The following is a 16,293-nucleotide window of genomic DNA, read 5'->3' on the forward strand; positions in this document are numbered from 1 at the left end:
CCTGGAACGTCATGGAAAGTTTTTTTTACACTTTTGCAGTAAGTAACCTTAGTAAATGCATTAGAAGTCTATCAATTTATCCCTTATCTCATCTTTGATCACCAAAATTACATTTTTAAATGTTTTCCTTGATTAAAAAAAAGTCATCATGCCTTAATGATATAGATATGCGTTTCTATGAATATGCAAATGAGCCCCGCCTCCACTCAAAGCGCCCGTGCCCTCAGATCACTTGGACGCGGCTGTGGTTACAAGAGGTAAAAACGATATAAATACTGTTCGTTTTCTCACACAAACCGCTCGTTTCGTGTCTTAGGCCATCAATGTGTACTTACATTTACGAGTCATTAAATCATGTTTAATTTGGACTTCTCTGTGCATGCTCTTTGAGGTGGTGACCATAGACCTCCATTATATGACTGACAGACATGAACGGTTTGACCTAAAAATATCAAAATTGAAAATACTGCGGAAACAAAGACACCTACATCTTGGATGCCCTTGAGGTAAGACAAAACATACCAAAAATGAATTTCAAAGTGAACTATCCCTTTAACGTTAAAGGGATCGTTCACCCGAAATTGCAAATTGTTCCAAACCAAAATAAGATATTTTGAAGAATATAGGGAAGCAAAGAGTTGATGACTTGCATAGACATTCTTCAAAATATCTTTTGTGTTCAACAGAAGGAAATAAATTCAACTTGAAGGTGAGTATATGATGACATAAATCTCATTTTTGGGTGCACTATCTCTTTAACTAAGATTAATACATGCTTAAGAGGTATTTCTCACGTTGAATAATGTAGTTTACAAAATGAACCTTATTGTGAAGTGTTTCTAAATATCCAAACCCAGTCCTAATCGGTGTTATGAAGGTGGTGGGACTTTAAAAGCTACATGTTTGAAATCTAATGGGCTTTTCCTAATCTCAGCACTAGATGGCACTGTTCCTCTTTGTCAAAGAAACAGGTAATGATTTCTTATGGAGGCCAGAGGGACCTACAAAATACCTCTTAAGCTGTCTATTAGTTTAATTTCTCAATAAATGGCCACTTATATTTCACCGTAAAACCTTTCAGTAGCCTAACGGTTGTGGTTTGTGGGGACACTGTCTAGTTTGCAGTGTTACGGTTTTTATTTCTACAATTTCTTAATTAGTATGCATTAAAACGCTTTTGTTGTGAAGATAAATAATTTGACCCATGCTGCAGAAATGAGTTCTAAAAATACATCACAATCACCGAATTAACCCACATTCATTATCTCCGGCTGCCATTCGTCACAGCTTGAAAATGAAGCCTGTTTCATGCATCTGCTAATTTACTAATTAACTGACGCATATTTACTACATTATCTGCGCATAAAGGAATATGGGGGAGATTTGGGAATGACTGAATATTTACACTGAAGCGGTTAAAAATGATGAAAAATGTAAATTAGAGATCTAGTATTTCACACGTGACACATTTTTCTTTACATGCTTTTATAATATGTAGATTTGTGGGTGGAAAAAAAAAATCATCCCAGTGTAATTCAGAAATCTATGTACAGAATTATTACAGCTAGATCTAGTTTGGATATTTTTATCAGCTGTTATTGATATTCCTAGAAATCTTGATCTTGTATTTGTGAAAGACGTTTTAGACCAAGTATTGTTTCTTATTAACCTATTATATTTTATTGATACGTTATACGTCTCTTTTAGGCTTCCTTAAGCAAAGCCCCGCCCCCAGTACGTCAAGCCCCGCCCTGGTGCGCGAAGCCCCGCCCCCTGCGCATGTGTGCCTGTGTCGGCATTGGTGAGGAATCAGCGCTGGAACAGATGAGGGAATGTCAAACTTGTTGCCGATGCCCGCGGCTCAACACAACCGACACACAAGGATAAATGAGAAAATCTTCCTGGAGCCAGAACTATTTGATGGAAAAGCGCGTAAAGTACGGACAATATTAAAGAAACTGCCGATTAATCTTATGTGCTAAATGCATTTCATCCTGTGGCAACAAAAGGGATCCTGGGCTCTCCAGTTTATAAGCGCGCGCTCACCCACGGAGGCGCATTGGGTCTCCTCGCAGGACTGAACGCACGCGCGAAGTTCTCCTCAGAGGACCGCTGATTTAATGCATTTATTTACTATTTTTTGAGTGCACGGTAGTGTTTTAAATATAGAACAATTCGTCGGGATCGCGCGCGTTGCATTGGAGATGTGAACATGGGACATGTGCTACGCGCGCTGCTTTGCACTCCTCTGGATATGTGTTGAACGACTTGGGGACGCTACGCATCGAATAATGATGTAAACGAGGAGTTTTATTAAGATGCACGTTTTCCAGGATCGTTGCATTAAGGATATCCACAGAGGACTTCGCGTTTTTATGCTCGTGCTGGATTTGAGGTATGTGATCTCTTTCTTTCGCGTCATTTAATATTTATCAAAATGCACATGCATGTGAAACGAAAACTTTAATGTTTTTCTCAATGATTAATTGTGTTGTTGAAATTATAGAATAATTTGGATTATTAAATAAGCACTTAACAGACAAAAAAAAAATAATAATAATGTTTGAAAGTACCAAAAAAATGACTGATCTCTCTCTCTTTTTTTTTATTTTTTATTCGCAGTGACAAACAAACAAAAGGAATTTAATCCCCGTCGACTGAAAATGAACTCTAATTATAACAGTGCCGGATTTCATATGAAAGGGCCGTCGGTAGCTGTGGAGCCGATGATGGGTCCCCTAAACGAATCCCCTATGCAGGGACTCAACTTCGTCTCGAATAGAGACCAGTATGGATTCCAGACTCATGGCCATGGGGATATGCTCACTATGGGAGTTCAGCCACAACATCAACTCCACATGCAAGGACCATTCAACCATCAAGCTCCGAACCACGAGCAGCATTCACATCTGTATCAGGATAGTGTCCCCTCTTGCTTGCATGGGGACAGACACATGGGTTTCAACAGCAGCAACGCAGGTCACCCGCATATGTTTGAGGGAGGATTCGGTCAGCAGCTCGCAGAGGCGCAGTCGCGAGAATGCATTTCACAGCAACAGCACCAACAGAGAATGGCGGCCATGCCTGAGTTTCAACCGCACGGCCATCCGAACGGTAACAATGCGGTTCCGGCTCCCTGTCTTCCCCTAGACCAGTCACCGAACCGCGCCGCTTCGTTCCACGGCCTGCCGTCCTCGTCCCCTGAAACCCACAGACTTGAACACTACAGGCTTTTCCCACAGGGCAGGATGGCTGGATCCGAGCACTGTTTTCCCTGTGATCCTCTGACGGGGAATTTCGACATGACGGGATTCTCCACCCCGGATAATTCAGAGCACAAACCGCCCTATTGTGAAACGGGGAACCAAGTAGCAGGGGGTCCTTTTTCCACCTGTAATCGAACCGGTTCCCGAGGGCCGATGATGGGCGGCTCGAAAGTCGAACAGCAGCTACCTCAGCAAAACGTGTTTTCGGACCGATTCAGAGGGAAAATCGACCCAGGGGTTAACGCTAGACACCACCTCATGGCGCAGCAAAGACCCGGACCTGTTGCCAGGCAGAATCCCAGTTCGCCTGCACTTCCACGGTTTTATCACACGCCGGACTATGCAGAGGTTCAAAGCGGCGGCCCGATGGTTCACGTCCAGCACGGCCACCTCGATCGGCCCGTCCATAGACTGAATAACCACAACATGCATCCCTTTGGGGAGCCGGTGTTTGATGTCCCCCAGCTCGCCCCTCAACCCCCACATCACCCTCACCTCAGCTCACTGCCTTATTTGAATATGGCGAAAAGGCCACGGTTTGATCTCCCAAATGGCTCTGCTGGAGAGAGTTGTAACAGTTTACATAATCGGCCCAATCTTGAGAGCCACCTCTCCCCTTCAGCTTTCCCCTCTCCCATGGGGGACTTCACATCTCATGTGACGGATGGGTTTCCATCAGGCCCCCTACCTCTGAGCTCCGGCCCTCAGCAGCAGCAACGCCGGCAAAACGCAGCGATGATTATCAAACAAATGGCATCGAGAAGCCAGCAGCAGAGAATGAGGCAACCCGACCTGCAACAGTTAAGTCTCCACGGGGACGTCACGTCAAACGGCATGGTCTGCCGAGGCCCTCTGGGCAGTGTGTCTCAGTCCAATTTCGAGAAGAAGCATAACAATTTTCATGGAAACTTTGACAGCCCCCACCTACCTCAAGAAAACTCATGGTTTCCTGAGCCACAACAGCATTGTAGAGAAACAAACACGCATGCCTTGGAGCAGGCGGAGAACGGACACAATGTTATTTTTAGACAAGGCATCACAAGCATGGACATGCAGTCTTTGAATTCTCCCGGAGCGCATCATCCATTCGAGAATAACGTCAGCAATCCTCTGCAGATGCAGTCTCCCGACGAGAGCAACATGCAGTCGGACAGGAGGCCGGCTGAATTCGGAGGAATGGCGATGAGGAGGCAGCACAGCTTCCCTCCTGGAGGGCCGAGTCAACAGGGAGCCCCCCAGAGCAATCCCCCAGGATTTAGCTCCTCTCCAGGGAACTATCCCGCCCATCCCGAGTACCTCTCCAGCCAGCACCTGTCAGTCAATAAGCTTGGGGCCCTCTCTTTGGGGAATTTGAACAAAGCCAGTACAAAAGACAGTGTGTTTGGCCAAAGCTGTCTGGCAGCTCTTTCCACGGCCTGCCAGAATATGATCGCCAGCCTTGGGGCCCCAAACCTCAATGTGACTTTTAATAAGAAAAGTCAAAACGAGGCCAAACGCAAAGCAGGTCAGGTTGAGCAGGACATAAATAGCAGTGGCAGTGGCGGCCCAGGGGCAGAGTATTTCCAGAGCAGTGCTTCTCAGAATAGTCAAGCTCCTTGCTCTGGGAATAACAACAACAATATGACGACGGGTCAAAGTGGCACGGGCCAGATGGCGAAGAGGGAAGCGAGCACCCTCTCCCCGAATGACAACATGGAGTCTGGGTGCGAGGGGAAAATGGCAACGGGCAAGGGACGAGGGAAGAAGAGGCGAGACAGTGGGCACATCAGTCCTGGGAACTTCTCCCCGCCGTGCGGCGCCGGAAACCCCGTCGTGAGTCCACAGGGGATGGGCTTGGAGAGCCGAGGGAAGACCCCGGAGAGGTCGCTGGTCTCCCCTTCTTTCGGCAAGCCCGACCTCGCCACCTCAATGGACAGCGGGATTCAAAGCGTCGGCAAGTCGGACGGCGTTTCGCCTTGCATGGATTATTTAGACGAAGCGAGCCCGAACTACAGCGCCGAGGACCCGAGGCCTTGCAGAGCGGGCGTGAAGTGCAACTCCGACAACAGGGCGGCTTACAGCGACACCCCGTGCATGGATCAGGTGCGGACGCCGTTGAGCAACACGGGCCAGGACGAGGTCCATCCCCTGGAGATTTTGCAGGCTCAGATCCAGTTGCAAAGGCAGCAGTTCAGCATCTCCGAGGACCAGCCGATGGGAGGGAAAACGGGGAAAAAGGCCGAGTGCCAGGCCGGGCTGAACGGGGAGTGCGCCTTGGCCACTTCTAGCCCGGTCGCGGGCAAGGCCTCGGTGAACACCATTGACCTTGACTCTCTCATGACAGAGCAACATGCCACCTGGTATGTCCCTGGGAACAAGGCTCTCATAGAGGACCCCAGTAATGACAAGTGCCTGGGATTCTGGGATCGAGCACGGGGCCAGAGTGACAACAAAGAAGGTAAACTTCATTGACTTGCAGTGAGAGCTTGATGAATTGGTGTTTTTATGGACTGTTGAGTTTACTTTGATGGCTTAATGGTTGAATAATGAACAACCTAAGGTAGCTTAACCTCAGGCACAGGGACCCATTTACAACTAATCTGTCACCCAGAAGTGAGCTTTAATTAGCACACTTTAAAACACTCAGTCTTCAGCTGACACAAAACAGGAAGCAAAATAATGATTAACCCACTGAACGCAGAGAAAGTTTGTTGGGCTATTTTATTAAATGCATTGATATACCGGTATGTGTGTGTGTGTGTTACACTCACAAAAAATGCTGGGCTGTTTTAACCCAATTTTGGGTCAAATATGGACAAACCAGCCATTGGGTTACATTTTTAAATGACATTTTTAACCCAAATGTTTGAGTTTGTCCATATTTGACCCAAAATTGGGTTAAAACAACAGTGTTGTGAAATTAGAAGCACTAGCTGGGAAAAAAACACACACTTCTAGTATTCATATTTCTGACATTATTAAACATTTTATATTATATTTAACAAGTATAAAGACATGCACGTTTTGTCTCTTGCACAGAGAGGATCTGTAATTAATATTTTAATGGGAGTGGAGTGCATTCAGACCTTTTTTTTGTGTTTTAAATTTAAGTATAAAGAAACTGGAATCAGGAGGAATGCTATGTTCTTGGGTAGCGTAAGTGTTTTTACCCCAGGCTTTCTTATCGAATTATTTACTGGAAACTTTACACGGCTGTTCAGATGTATTGTCGACGGTGTAAAATATCACTCAAGAGCATCGTGGGTCACGCAGCTCCAGTTCCTTGAATTTCTCGTTGAATGCCACAGCAAAGACATGGGTGTTATTGCGTTATTTTGGAAACAAACGTTGTCTTAGGAGGTTAGCGCAGCCAAGTTTGCCATTAATTTGACTACAGGCACGTTAGAGCTCGCAGCGGCGTTATTAACCCGTGAGGCCTGATAACAATGTGGTGAGAGTTAAACGCAGGCATCGGGCGCAAGGCCAAGATTCAGTGTGGTTTTAACTCCAAATTCTCCTTCCTGTCACTTCGTGCTTCTCGATTGGTCCCGTAATTGCTCGCCATCAGATGTGTCATGATCGGACGTGTGGCGTCATATTCATGAGGGGATGTGTTTGGTTTTCTGGATAGTTGAGAGGAGGGTCGAATTATTTTCTCTGACACAGCCAGTTGCACGGTGTTCCCTTCACGACAAACACACCAGAGACCACCAATCTGTTTTGTGCATTAATCTCTATTTCCATCTTCTGCACCGGGTATTGAGTTTTGTTTTGTTTTTTTATTCCAGAATTGTGCACATTTGACTTTGCGTGATCACTTTAGCTGTCTTTGCTTTTTATTTTATATTTACGCGTGTGTGTGTGTGTGTGTGTAGGCTATATACACATCTTTTTGTAAACTCATTTAAATTCCATCATTACCAGCTAAATGAAGATATTTTATTGTAACCCTTATGCTGCATTAGGGACATTTTTGGTGTTTTGCAGTTTAATTTCGTTGACCATTTTGGCTGTTTTAATGCAAATGGTATGAAATTTGGCAAAATTGTGACTTTTTGGATACATGTAAAAAATGTGATCCCATTTTGCAAAATATGTATAACACACACTGTGTAGATCAAATAGTAACACTCAGCACCATAAAGACCAAAAATGGCCCATTGAAACCCATTAAAACGTTTTTTAAATCCGAGGCTGTCATTAATGCATGAAACATGATTTTTGCACAAACATCCTTTCATTTTGAAGCAAAAGCATTATATCTGCATTATATAGTGTATTCCACCAGATGACGTCACTACATATTTATTCCCTATGGGTGGAAATGCACCTTATTTTAGGCAATAGGCAATGTTTAATAGGTGGCCATTTTTGGTCTCTAACGCGCTAAGTGGGATTTTTTGTAAAGTGGGACTGTGATAATCCAAATCTAACGTTTTCTCTTTGCATTTAGTTTATTGAAAATAATTGAATTTTTGTGTTTTTTCCTCTTATACAAATCGATGGTTTCGCAAACAAAACTGGTAATTAAAGGGTTAAAATCCCGAAATTGAATACATTTTTGGTAGTTATGATGAGGACTGATGCTGGTTAAAAGATTTAACTTGGTAAAAGTGGAAAATAATAATAATATATAATATTTTAGGCAATGTTTAATATGTGGCCATTTTTGGTCCTTAATGCACTCAACGGTGTTAAAAATCTAATGCAGCACAAGGGTTAAAAACTGCAATAATTTCAGGAGCGTGATCTTGACCAAATCTAGAACAGAAAAAGCATGCTATCAGAATGCAAAAGTCCTTGCTATCTCCGACTCTTGAGTTTTTTTTTTTTTTCATTCTCTCACTATTTTGCCTAATAAATGGAGAAGGTTGTCAGATGCTGTCGGATATTCTGACAGCTTTGTGGCTTTGAGAATAAACACTAAAGGCCAGAACAGGCAGAAAACAAAGGAGAAGATGCAATGGTCTCCTGGGAAAACGACTCAAAACTGCACTCCCAGAAACAGGTATAGGGATGCGTTTTGTGAGGAAGGGACGTCAGTGATGTGAGGAGAAAAGAGGGCTTGATATCTGTGTGCTAAATATCAGCAAACAGTGTACACTCCAAACGCTGTGTAACTATGCAAAAATGAGCTTTGAACATTTTCCCTGTTTGTCAGAAAAGCTGGATATCTAAACACATTTGTACGCAGTTTGCAAGTTGCATATCTTAAAATAACCATCCATAGCCTCATCCGTCATAATTTTGTGTCCGTCATTTGCATACAGTTTGGGCTGTGTGTAATTAAATTCATTCAGCTAATATCTCCCGTTTGCATGATCGATAGCAATTTGAGCGTTGCGTGTGCAGATGCACACCTTTTTGTGGGAGTGTTTGTTTGCCGAGCGGAATTAATTAGTGTCTTCTCGTGTCCGTGTGATACACTGCATTTTTCCGTGAGGAATGTCAGGGTGGAAACGAGCAAAAAAATCTTGTCTTGGCATGTATTGAATTCCGCTTTAGCATTTTGTCGAGGGACAGGCCTGTATTGTCAGAGATGCATCACTTTGATTTGTGCATCATGCTAAACATTAAGGAGCAGTGGACCTAAAATCACTGTTTGATTATTAGGTTACACTTTATTTTTAGGTGTAATTAGACATGTAATATTAATGAACTACATGTAGGGCTAGTGTTTTAGGTTAGTTGCCTGTAATGAAGTACACTTTATAGTAATACACTCTAAAAAATGCTGGGTTGTTTTAACCCAATTTTGGGTCAAATATAGACAAACTCAAACATTGGGTTAAATATGTAATTTAAAAATGTCACCCAATGGCTGGGTTTGTCCATATTTGACCCAAAATTGGGTTAAAACAACCCAACATTTTTAGAGTGTAGTAACATGTAGCGTCACTGTCAAATAAAGGGTAACCTAACGGTATTATTATTTGAAGCACAAAAGGAGACATTAGGAGGAATGTCCAAGCTGCTATTTTCCATAAAATCAAACATGTTTTTTTTTAAACGCCGCCAAGCTACGACATAAAAATGCTAAAATCTATCACTGAAAATTCCCATCAAAACTCTCTATATTGTAATATTTGGTAACGCTTTTAGATTACAGCCCGGAAAATACTGTGTAATTAAAGCGATTTTACAGCGTTTATAGTGTACCTATAACACACTTACAATATAAGTATAAGGGAACAATATTTTAAGTTTGCACTCTAAAAAATGCTGGGTTGTTTCAACCCAAATACACAATGTTGGGTTAAAAATGTAATTAAAAATTTACAGTTGAAAGTTGAAGTTGGGTTAAAATTTTAAATTACATTCTTAACCCAACATTTGGGTTTGTCCATATTGGACCCAGATTTGGGTTGAAGCAACCCAGCATTTTTTAGAGTGTGGGGTATAAAGGAATAAAGGGGTAACATATAAAAATGTTTATACTATAAATAAGTATTGCAGAACTAATTCTACTTTTATGATATAACAATCTTACATTGAACCAGCACATACTGTAAAGGCTGTTTACAAATTACAGGATACATACACTCTAAAAAAATGCTGGGTTGTTTTAACCCAATTTTGGGTCAAATATGGACAAACTCAAACATTGGGTTAAATATGTCATTTAAAAATGTAACCCAATGGCTGGGTTTGTCCATATTTGACCCAAAATTGGGTTAAAACAACCCAACATTTTTTAGAGTGTATCTATGCATTTATGAAGTAATGTTTTTTAACAAACGTGCACTGAAAACGAAAAATGGTGCGTCACGCTTTTCACGATTTCCACGATTTTCTGTAAAGCTGTAATTAGGAATTTATTGAGGCAAAAGTCATACACTCTAAAAATTGCTGAGTGGTTTTAACCCAACTTTGGGTCAAATTTGGACAAACTCAGCCAATGGGTTACATTTTTTAATTATATTTTAACCCAACATTTGGGTTTGTCCATATTGGACCCAAATTTGGGTTGAAGCAACCCAGCTTTTTTAGAGTGTGGGGAATAAAGGGGTAACATATAAACATGTTTATACTGTAAATATTGTGGAACTAATTCTACTTTTATGATATAACAATCTTACATTGAACCAGCACATACTGTAAAGGCTTTTTAAAAATTACAGGGTACATAAACTCTAAAAAATGCTGGGTTGTTTTAACCCAATTTTGGGTCAAATATGGACAAACTCAAACATTGGGTTAAATATGTCATTTAAAAATGTAACCCAATGGCTGGGTTTGTCCAAATTTGACCCAAAATTGGGTTAAAACAACCCAGCATTTTTTAGAGTGCATCTATGCATTTATAAAGGAATGTTTTTAACAAACGTGCACTGAAAATGAAAAATGGTTCGTCACGCTTTTCACGATTTCCACGATTTTCTGTAAAGCTGTAATTAGGAATTTATTGAGGTAACAGTCATACACTCTAAAAATTGCTGGGTGGTTTTAACCCAACTTGGGGTCAAATTTAGACAAACCCAGCCAATTGGTTACATTTTTTTAATTACATCTTTAACCCAATATTTGACCCAAATTTGGGTTAAAACAACCCGCATTTTTAGAGTAAAGTTAATAGTGAGAACTGAACCCTAATCTAAAGTGTGACATAAAATGTTAATAATATTTGAATAAAGGGTAGAGATGGCATTTTTCCTGAGCCAGACTCTATCTCAGCCACTGCTCTATACTGTGTTTTCGAACCGATATACGAAAACATTTCTAGTCCGTGATTTTTAATTGAATGTTGCAGGGAAATATCTTTGTGTTAAACAGAACCATTTTAAACAACAAGTTTATTTGCATGGCACTTTTCACAAGTAAATATATTTACTTGACAAGCATGTGCTTTGAAACAAGACGAGTAAAAATTGTAAAAAAAATTTGCTGGGTTTTAACCCAACTTTGGGTCAAATATGGACAAACCCAAACATTGGGTTAAAAATGTAATTAAAAAATGTAACCCAATGGTTGGGTTTGTCCATATTTGACCCAAAGTTGGGTTAAAACAACCCAACAATTTTTAGAGTGGTTTTTTTTTTTTTTTGCGTTTAAAAGCCCTCAGACGCCCAGAACCGTTACGGACAGATCATCCCTCAAGCCCAGAGCCAAGATGCGGATTTTCCGTGTCGCCTCATATGTTGTTGTAGTCATACGTGTCTCGAAGATCGTTAATGTTTCTTCTCAGCCACCCCGCCCCACCCGCAGAAACATAAACCAACAAGTTTCTCCCCCCTCGTAACTTGCGAGTACGGCATATGGAGCAGAAGGGTGTTGCTTTTCCATGCGTGTGTGTTTCGCTGGCCAAGAGGAGCCGTCTAAGAGCCAGACAGAGCAGCCAGCCATCCAGACAGACTGGGCCCCACAGCTGGCCCTCGTTCCCAGTCCAGATTCAGGCCCGGCGCTCATGAAGGCGATCCCTGTCCACGGGCGAGGGGGGGAATCGGCCCCGGGGCTCTGATGTGAAACTCCTTTAGTGCTCTGGGCCCTTGAAAACTGTGAAAAGCTCTTTCATATCCCTTGGCCTGGGTCCTGCGCTCTCTTTAGAATATTTTAGAATAATTTCATTCTAATTTGTCAATGGAAATTCAAACCATATAACAGCATATAAAAACAGGTTCTAGAGGGACTGGTTTATGTAAAAGAGCCAAGCTATTTCCACGCTCTTGTGTGGGGAGGAACCCACTGCGTCCCCTGCCGTTCTGCTGGCTGCTGTTGAGAGACTCGCGATGTGAGCGCTTAACAATGATATGGACACAATCCTGGCGTTTGAGTAATGAAGTCTGCACTGTCGGGATGGTTCACTTCTGGTGGAAATGAACGCTTGAGAGTTTGAAGAGGATCCTGGCTGCTCTTTTCCTTACACTCTAAAAGCGGCTGGGTTGTTTTAACCCAATTTTGGGTCAAATATGGACAAACGCAGCCATTGGGTTAAAAACGTAATTTAAAAATGTAACCCATTGGCTGGGTTTGTCCATATTTTACCCAAAATTGGGTTAAAACAAGCCAGCATTTTTTTTTTAGAGTGTATGAAATGTGAACAGGCAGTGGGAATAAAAAGTGGCCAAACGGGACATTGTTTTTAATGACAAATTATGAGGAAATATGAGGGAAGCGCGAGACCCTAAACTTGGTTGAGGTCATTATCTGACTAAATTAATTAAGAATGCATAGAAAAACAAACAACACGCTTGTTCTCGCTTGTTTTTGCACGTGTTCATTATTTCTTTGCATGACAGTCTGGCCAAAAAGTGTCACACAATTTGTCATTTGAGTTACATAACAAATAAAACAATCGACAACTACGCAATGTGCTTACAAAATCATAAAGAAAATCTGGTAACACTTTAGTTTAGAGTCCAATTCTCAGTATTAAGTTGCTTATAAGCATGCATATACTAGGATATATTTGGCTGTTTATTAGCACATATTATTCTGCATGATCATATTCCACATCTCTTAAACTTAACATCTACATTACTAACTATTAATAAGCAGTAATTTGGAGTGTATTGGTGCAAAATTGTTTGTAAATAGTTAGTTAACAGTGAGAATTGGATTGAACTCTAATCTAAAGTGTGAATAAAGGGTAAAAATGGCATTTTTCCTAAGCCGGACTCCATTTTGGCCACTTCTGTATACTGTGTTTTCAAACAACATTGCCCTGTTGAGAGAGAAAACAAGTCACATCGGTGTGTTCAAGTCATATTTTATTATTACATTCAGAAATGATTTGAAATGCCAGAAGATTAAATGTTTTCAAACATTATAAACACTATAACTGGTTCCCTTTAATCCACAACAAATCCTAATTCACAACAAACAGGAATTAAAAATATATGGTTACACTTTATTTTTGAAGGTGATTTAGTTACACTTTACAACACATACTTACAATAGTAATAACAGTAAATTATGCATAATTGCACGTAACTAAACCTTATGTCATCTTAAAATGAAGTGTAACCAAATATAACCAAGCAAATTCATTCTAAACCAATTTATTTAAAGCGAAACTGTGGGAAATGTGCATTTCAGATTAACTTGCACAAATACAGATGTTATGCTATGCTAGACATTAATCACATTAAATAAGTCACTTTGGAATGCAAGTCACAGACTTCTATAAAATGACGTGTATTTCAGAAATATAGCGTGCAAATCATTTTTGAGCTTTTATTATTTGGGAAAGACTGGCCAGGAGTTTAAGTCACTGCAATGCTGCAAACATCGTGGTGATGTGATTTTAATAAGTGTTTCTCTCGTATCTCTTCACAGGACATGGGTAGGAGCGCTCCTCTGATGCCTCTCCTTAGCGTATTACTGAAAAATAAAGGTAAGACAATCAAATCTATCAGATATATCAATCAATCCGGTTTCAGAAGTTTTTTTTTTTTTTTAAGAATTTATGACTTTTAACTCAGACCTACCATGAGCTCTTGAGGTTAAGTGATTTTTGCTTGTGTGATTTCATATTCATGAGCAAAAATTAGTGTGTTTACTAGCCAAATTCTCTGTGAAGATCCACCAATCAGAGAACGCACTGTTACCATGGAAACAGAATTTGCTCCAAAAAAGCTCATCAGTCGCCGCCCACTCCCATGAAGCATTGCGGATGATGTAGTCGAGTCTCTACAACTACTTGTACATCGGAAAATTTTGCATTAAACATAAAATATAATGATTTAAAACATACTGATTATGATATATTTACAAATACGTATGTTGTGCATAACACCTTTTATAATAATGTTACTTAAGAGGCACTATTATAGTTTCTATTATTAATTTGAGTTTGTTTTATTTATATATTTTCTATTTTTTTTATTAGTTGTGTTTTTTTAATATCTATTTAGTTTTTATTTCAGTTTTCATTTTATTTTCGTATATCAAGTTAAACTAAATAATTATGAGAAATATTTATTATATTTTAAGTAAAAAAATGTTTATATTATTATTATTATTATTATTATATTATTATTGTTATTTTATATATATATATTCATCCTAAAACTATATATATATATATATACATAGTCTTTTTTTTGGTAACTAATAACCCTGATATGATTATAAAATATTTAGTTTTGTACCAATCATTCGCAGTGCATTATGGGATATGTTACTGCGTTCAATCAGAGTTTTTAATATTATGGTTCATCTCAGATGTTGTTTGGTTTGCGTCTTAATTTTATTTTCAAATGAGAAAATGAGTTCAGGAACGAAGGCCGCGGCGCGATCTGCACCGACTCGCTTAATTTCCACGCGACGACCCGCAGACGCGGTGCCATCTGTCTCCCGCCGTTCCAGCGCCGGCTCCCGTCGATATTCCCGCGAGCCGCCGGCGGCGTCTCCATGGCGACGGGTTGATTGACATGTGTCGCGTCTCTCCACAGGTGCTGCTCGATCTCGCGGTGAGGGTGGGGGTGGGACCTGGAGGAAACCACCCGCGGTGTCCGGAAAACCTCGGGACGCGGGGATGGGGGTGGGATGAGGGGCCCCTGCTGTTCCTCTCACTTCCAGATGCGACTTAAACTCATCCAGAACAACTCCAACCACTTCGGGACCTCGCTGGCTGCTTTCCGTAACTGTAAGGATGATGATGGCTGGCTTGGTGTTTTCCAGCGGTAATTGGATACTTTTTTTTTTTTTTTTTTTTTACTAGCCCCAGAGAAGCCGCAAAGCTCTCCGGGTGTTCGTAGAGCGAGTCTTCGGGCCAACAAAACCTCTGTAGATTGACTGGAGAGAGGAGAGACAATGGGATACAGGAAATACACAAGCACACCAGACTGGAATCTTGGACAGCGAGGCTCTATTGCTTTTAGTGTATTTTTATCTTCTTTTTTTTTTGCTGGGATTACCTCATTTTGTTTTGGTTTTTTTAAGACTTGCAAGTGAGGGTTTAACTAGTTAGTACAAGAGCGTGCCGCTCTCTATAAATATTTATTATCCCTGTTTGTCATGGGTGTCCAAAGGAGAGCACGTTCTGATTTGGAACTCTCAGTAAAGACAGAGTTCCGTCCCGCGAGTTCTAAAGCGTCCCGAGGTCTCCGGCACAGTCTCCATGTGTCTGTGGTGGGTCAACCTTTTGACTTTAAAAGGCCAGTGGGGGTTCTGTCCTCTCCCTACTGTTTTTGGAAATTTGATATTCACCCTGAGAACATCCCTTTGTGACCGGCATCGGAATGCCATTGTTTCAAGTCGAAACTCTCCTTTGCTTGGGTTTTCCCTCTTTACCAAGCCTCCATTGAGACCCTGAGCTTCCCTCTGCCTTTAAACCAACTGATGGTGAATATGTTTAGTCGGAATTGGCAGGCTATTCAAGCGAGGACAATGGTTGAAGACAAAAGACTTTCCTTTTAAGAAAATAGGTTTTCTTCTAGAGAGAAAAAGGTCTTTAACCAATTTTTTGGTCTTCGACACCTCTCTGTTTCCTTGTTCTACCTCCTTTCTCCGTTTGTTTTGTTTTTTTTCTTTCATTATTGTGATATACACGAAGCTTAAAGTGAAGTTATTTGTGCCCGCAGATTTTTTTGTTGTTGTTGTAAATAACCTGTATATTATGAATCACTTATTAACAATAAATATGTTGTAAATTATCCCTTTTCCTCCGAATGTTCTGTTCTAAAAACCTCAGCTGTCATCTCGTTAAATATTTCCCTGTGAATTGCGGCGTTCTTCCCGTGAGAGAAGCTAAATTAGCACGCTCTCTCGCTTAAATTGTTTTAAAAAGCGCTTTCTGTATGATTAGGTCCATTTTTGTTTGATTAGGGGGCACCGGGTTCGAGATATGTCTGAGAAATGCCTTCTTTATGTTTACCCTGAACTAATCTTAAACAGTGGGAAAATAGTTTCAACGGGGAGAGAGAGAGAGAGAGAGAAGTCATACGAGGAGACTGTTTGTGAAATGCTCGGCTACAAATCTCCAGTGGTTTGGATGGGGTTGGAGACTGCTGAAGTCTCTGGAGTGATTACTCCGGTATTCTTTACGTAAATCATTGCTTATTGATAGTGGAACTCGTTCAAGGACGATTTTGAGCGTACAGTGCAA

General features: G+C 40.9%; 1 protein-coding gene across 1 annotated transcript; it reads left to right on the forward strand.

Annotated features, from left to right (window-relative positions):
- Nucleotides 1–32: 32 nt before the first annotated feature.
- Nucleotides 33–15,841, forward strand: mn1a (MN1 proto-oncogene, transcriptional regulator a). The gene is made up of 6 exons (XM_089126585.1): nt 33–257; nt 392–506; nt 1,708–2,395; nt 2,623–5,703; nt 13,521–13,578; nt 14,639–15,841. The coding sequence occupies exons 4-5, from the start codon at nt 2,664–2,666 to the stop codon at nt 13,529–13,531; spliced, it is 3,051 nt and encodes a 1,016-aa protein (XP_088982711.1). The 5' UTR covers nt 33–257; nt 392–506; nt 1,708–2,395; nt 2,623–2,663; the 3' UTR covers nt 13,532–13,578; nt 14,639–15,841.
- The last annotated feature ends 452 nt before the right edge of the window (nt 15,842–16,293 follow it).

Source organism: Pimephales promelas, chromosome 23, assembly GCF_988280905.1.
Source record: "Pimephales promelas chromosome 23, fPimPro1.hap1.1, whole genome shotgun sequence".
In the NCBI taxonomy this organism is placed as follows: Eukaryota; Metazoa; Chordata; class Actinopteri; order Cypriniformes; family Leuciscidae; genus Pimephales; species Pimephales promelas.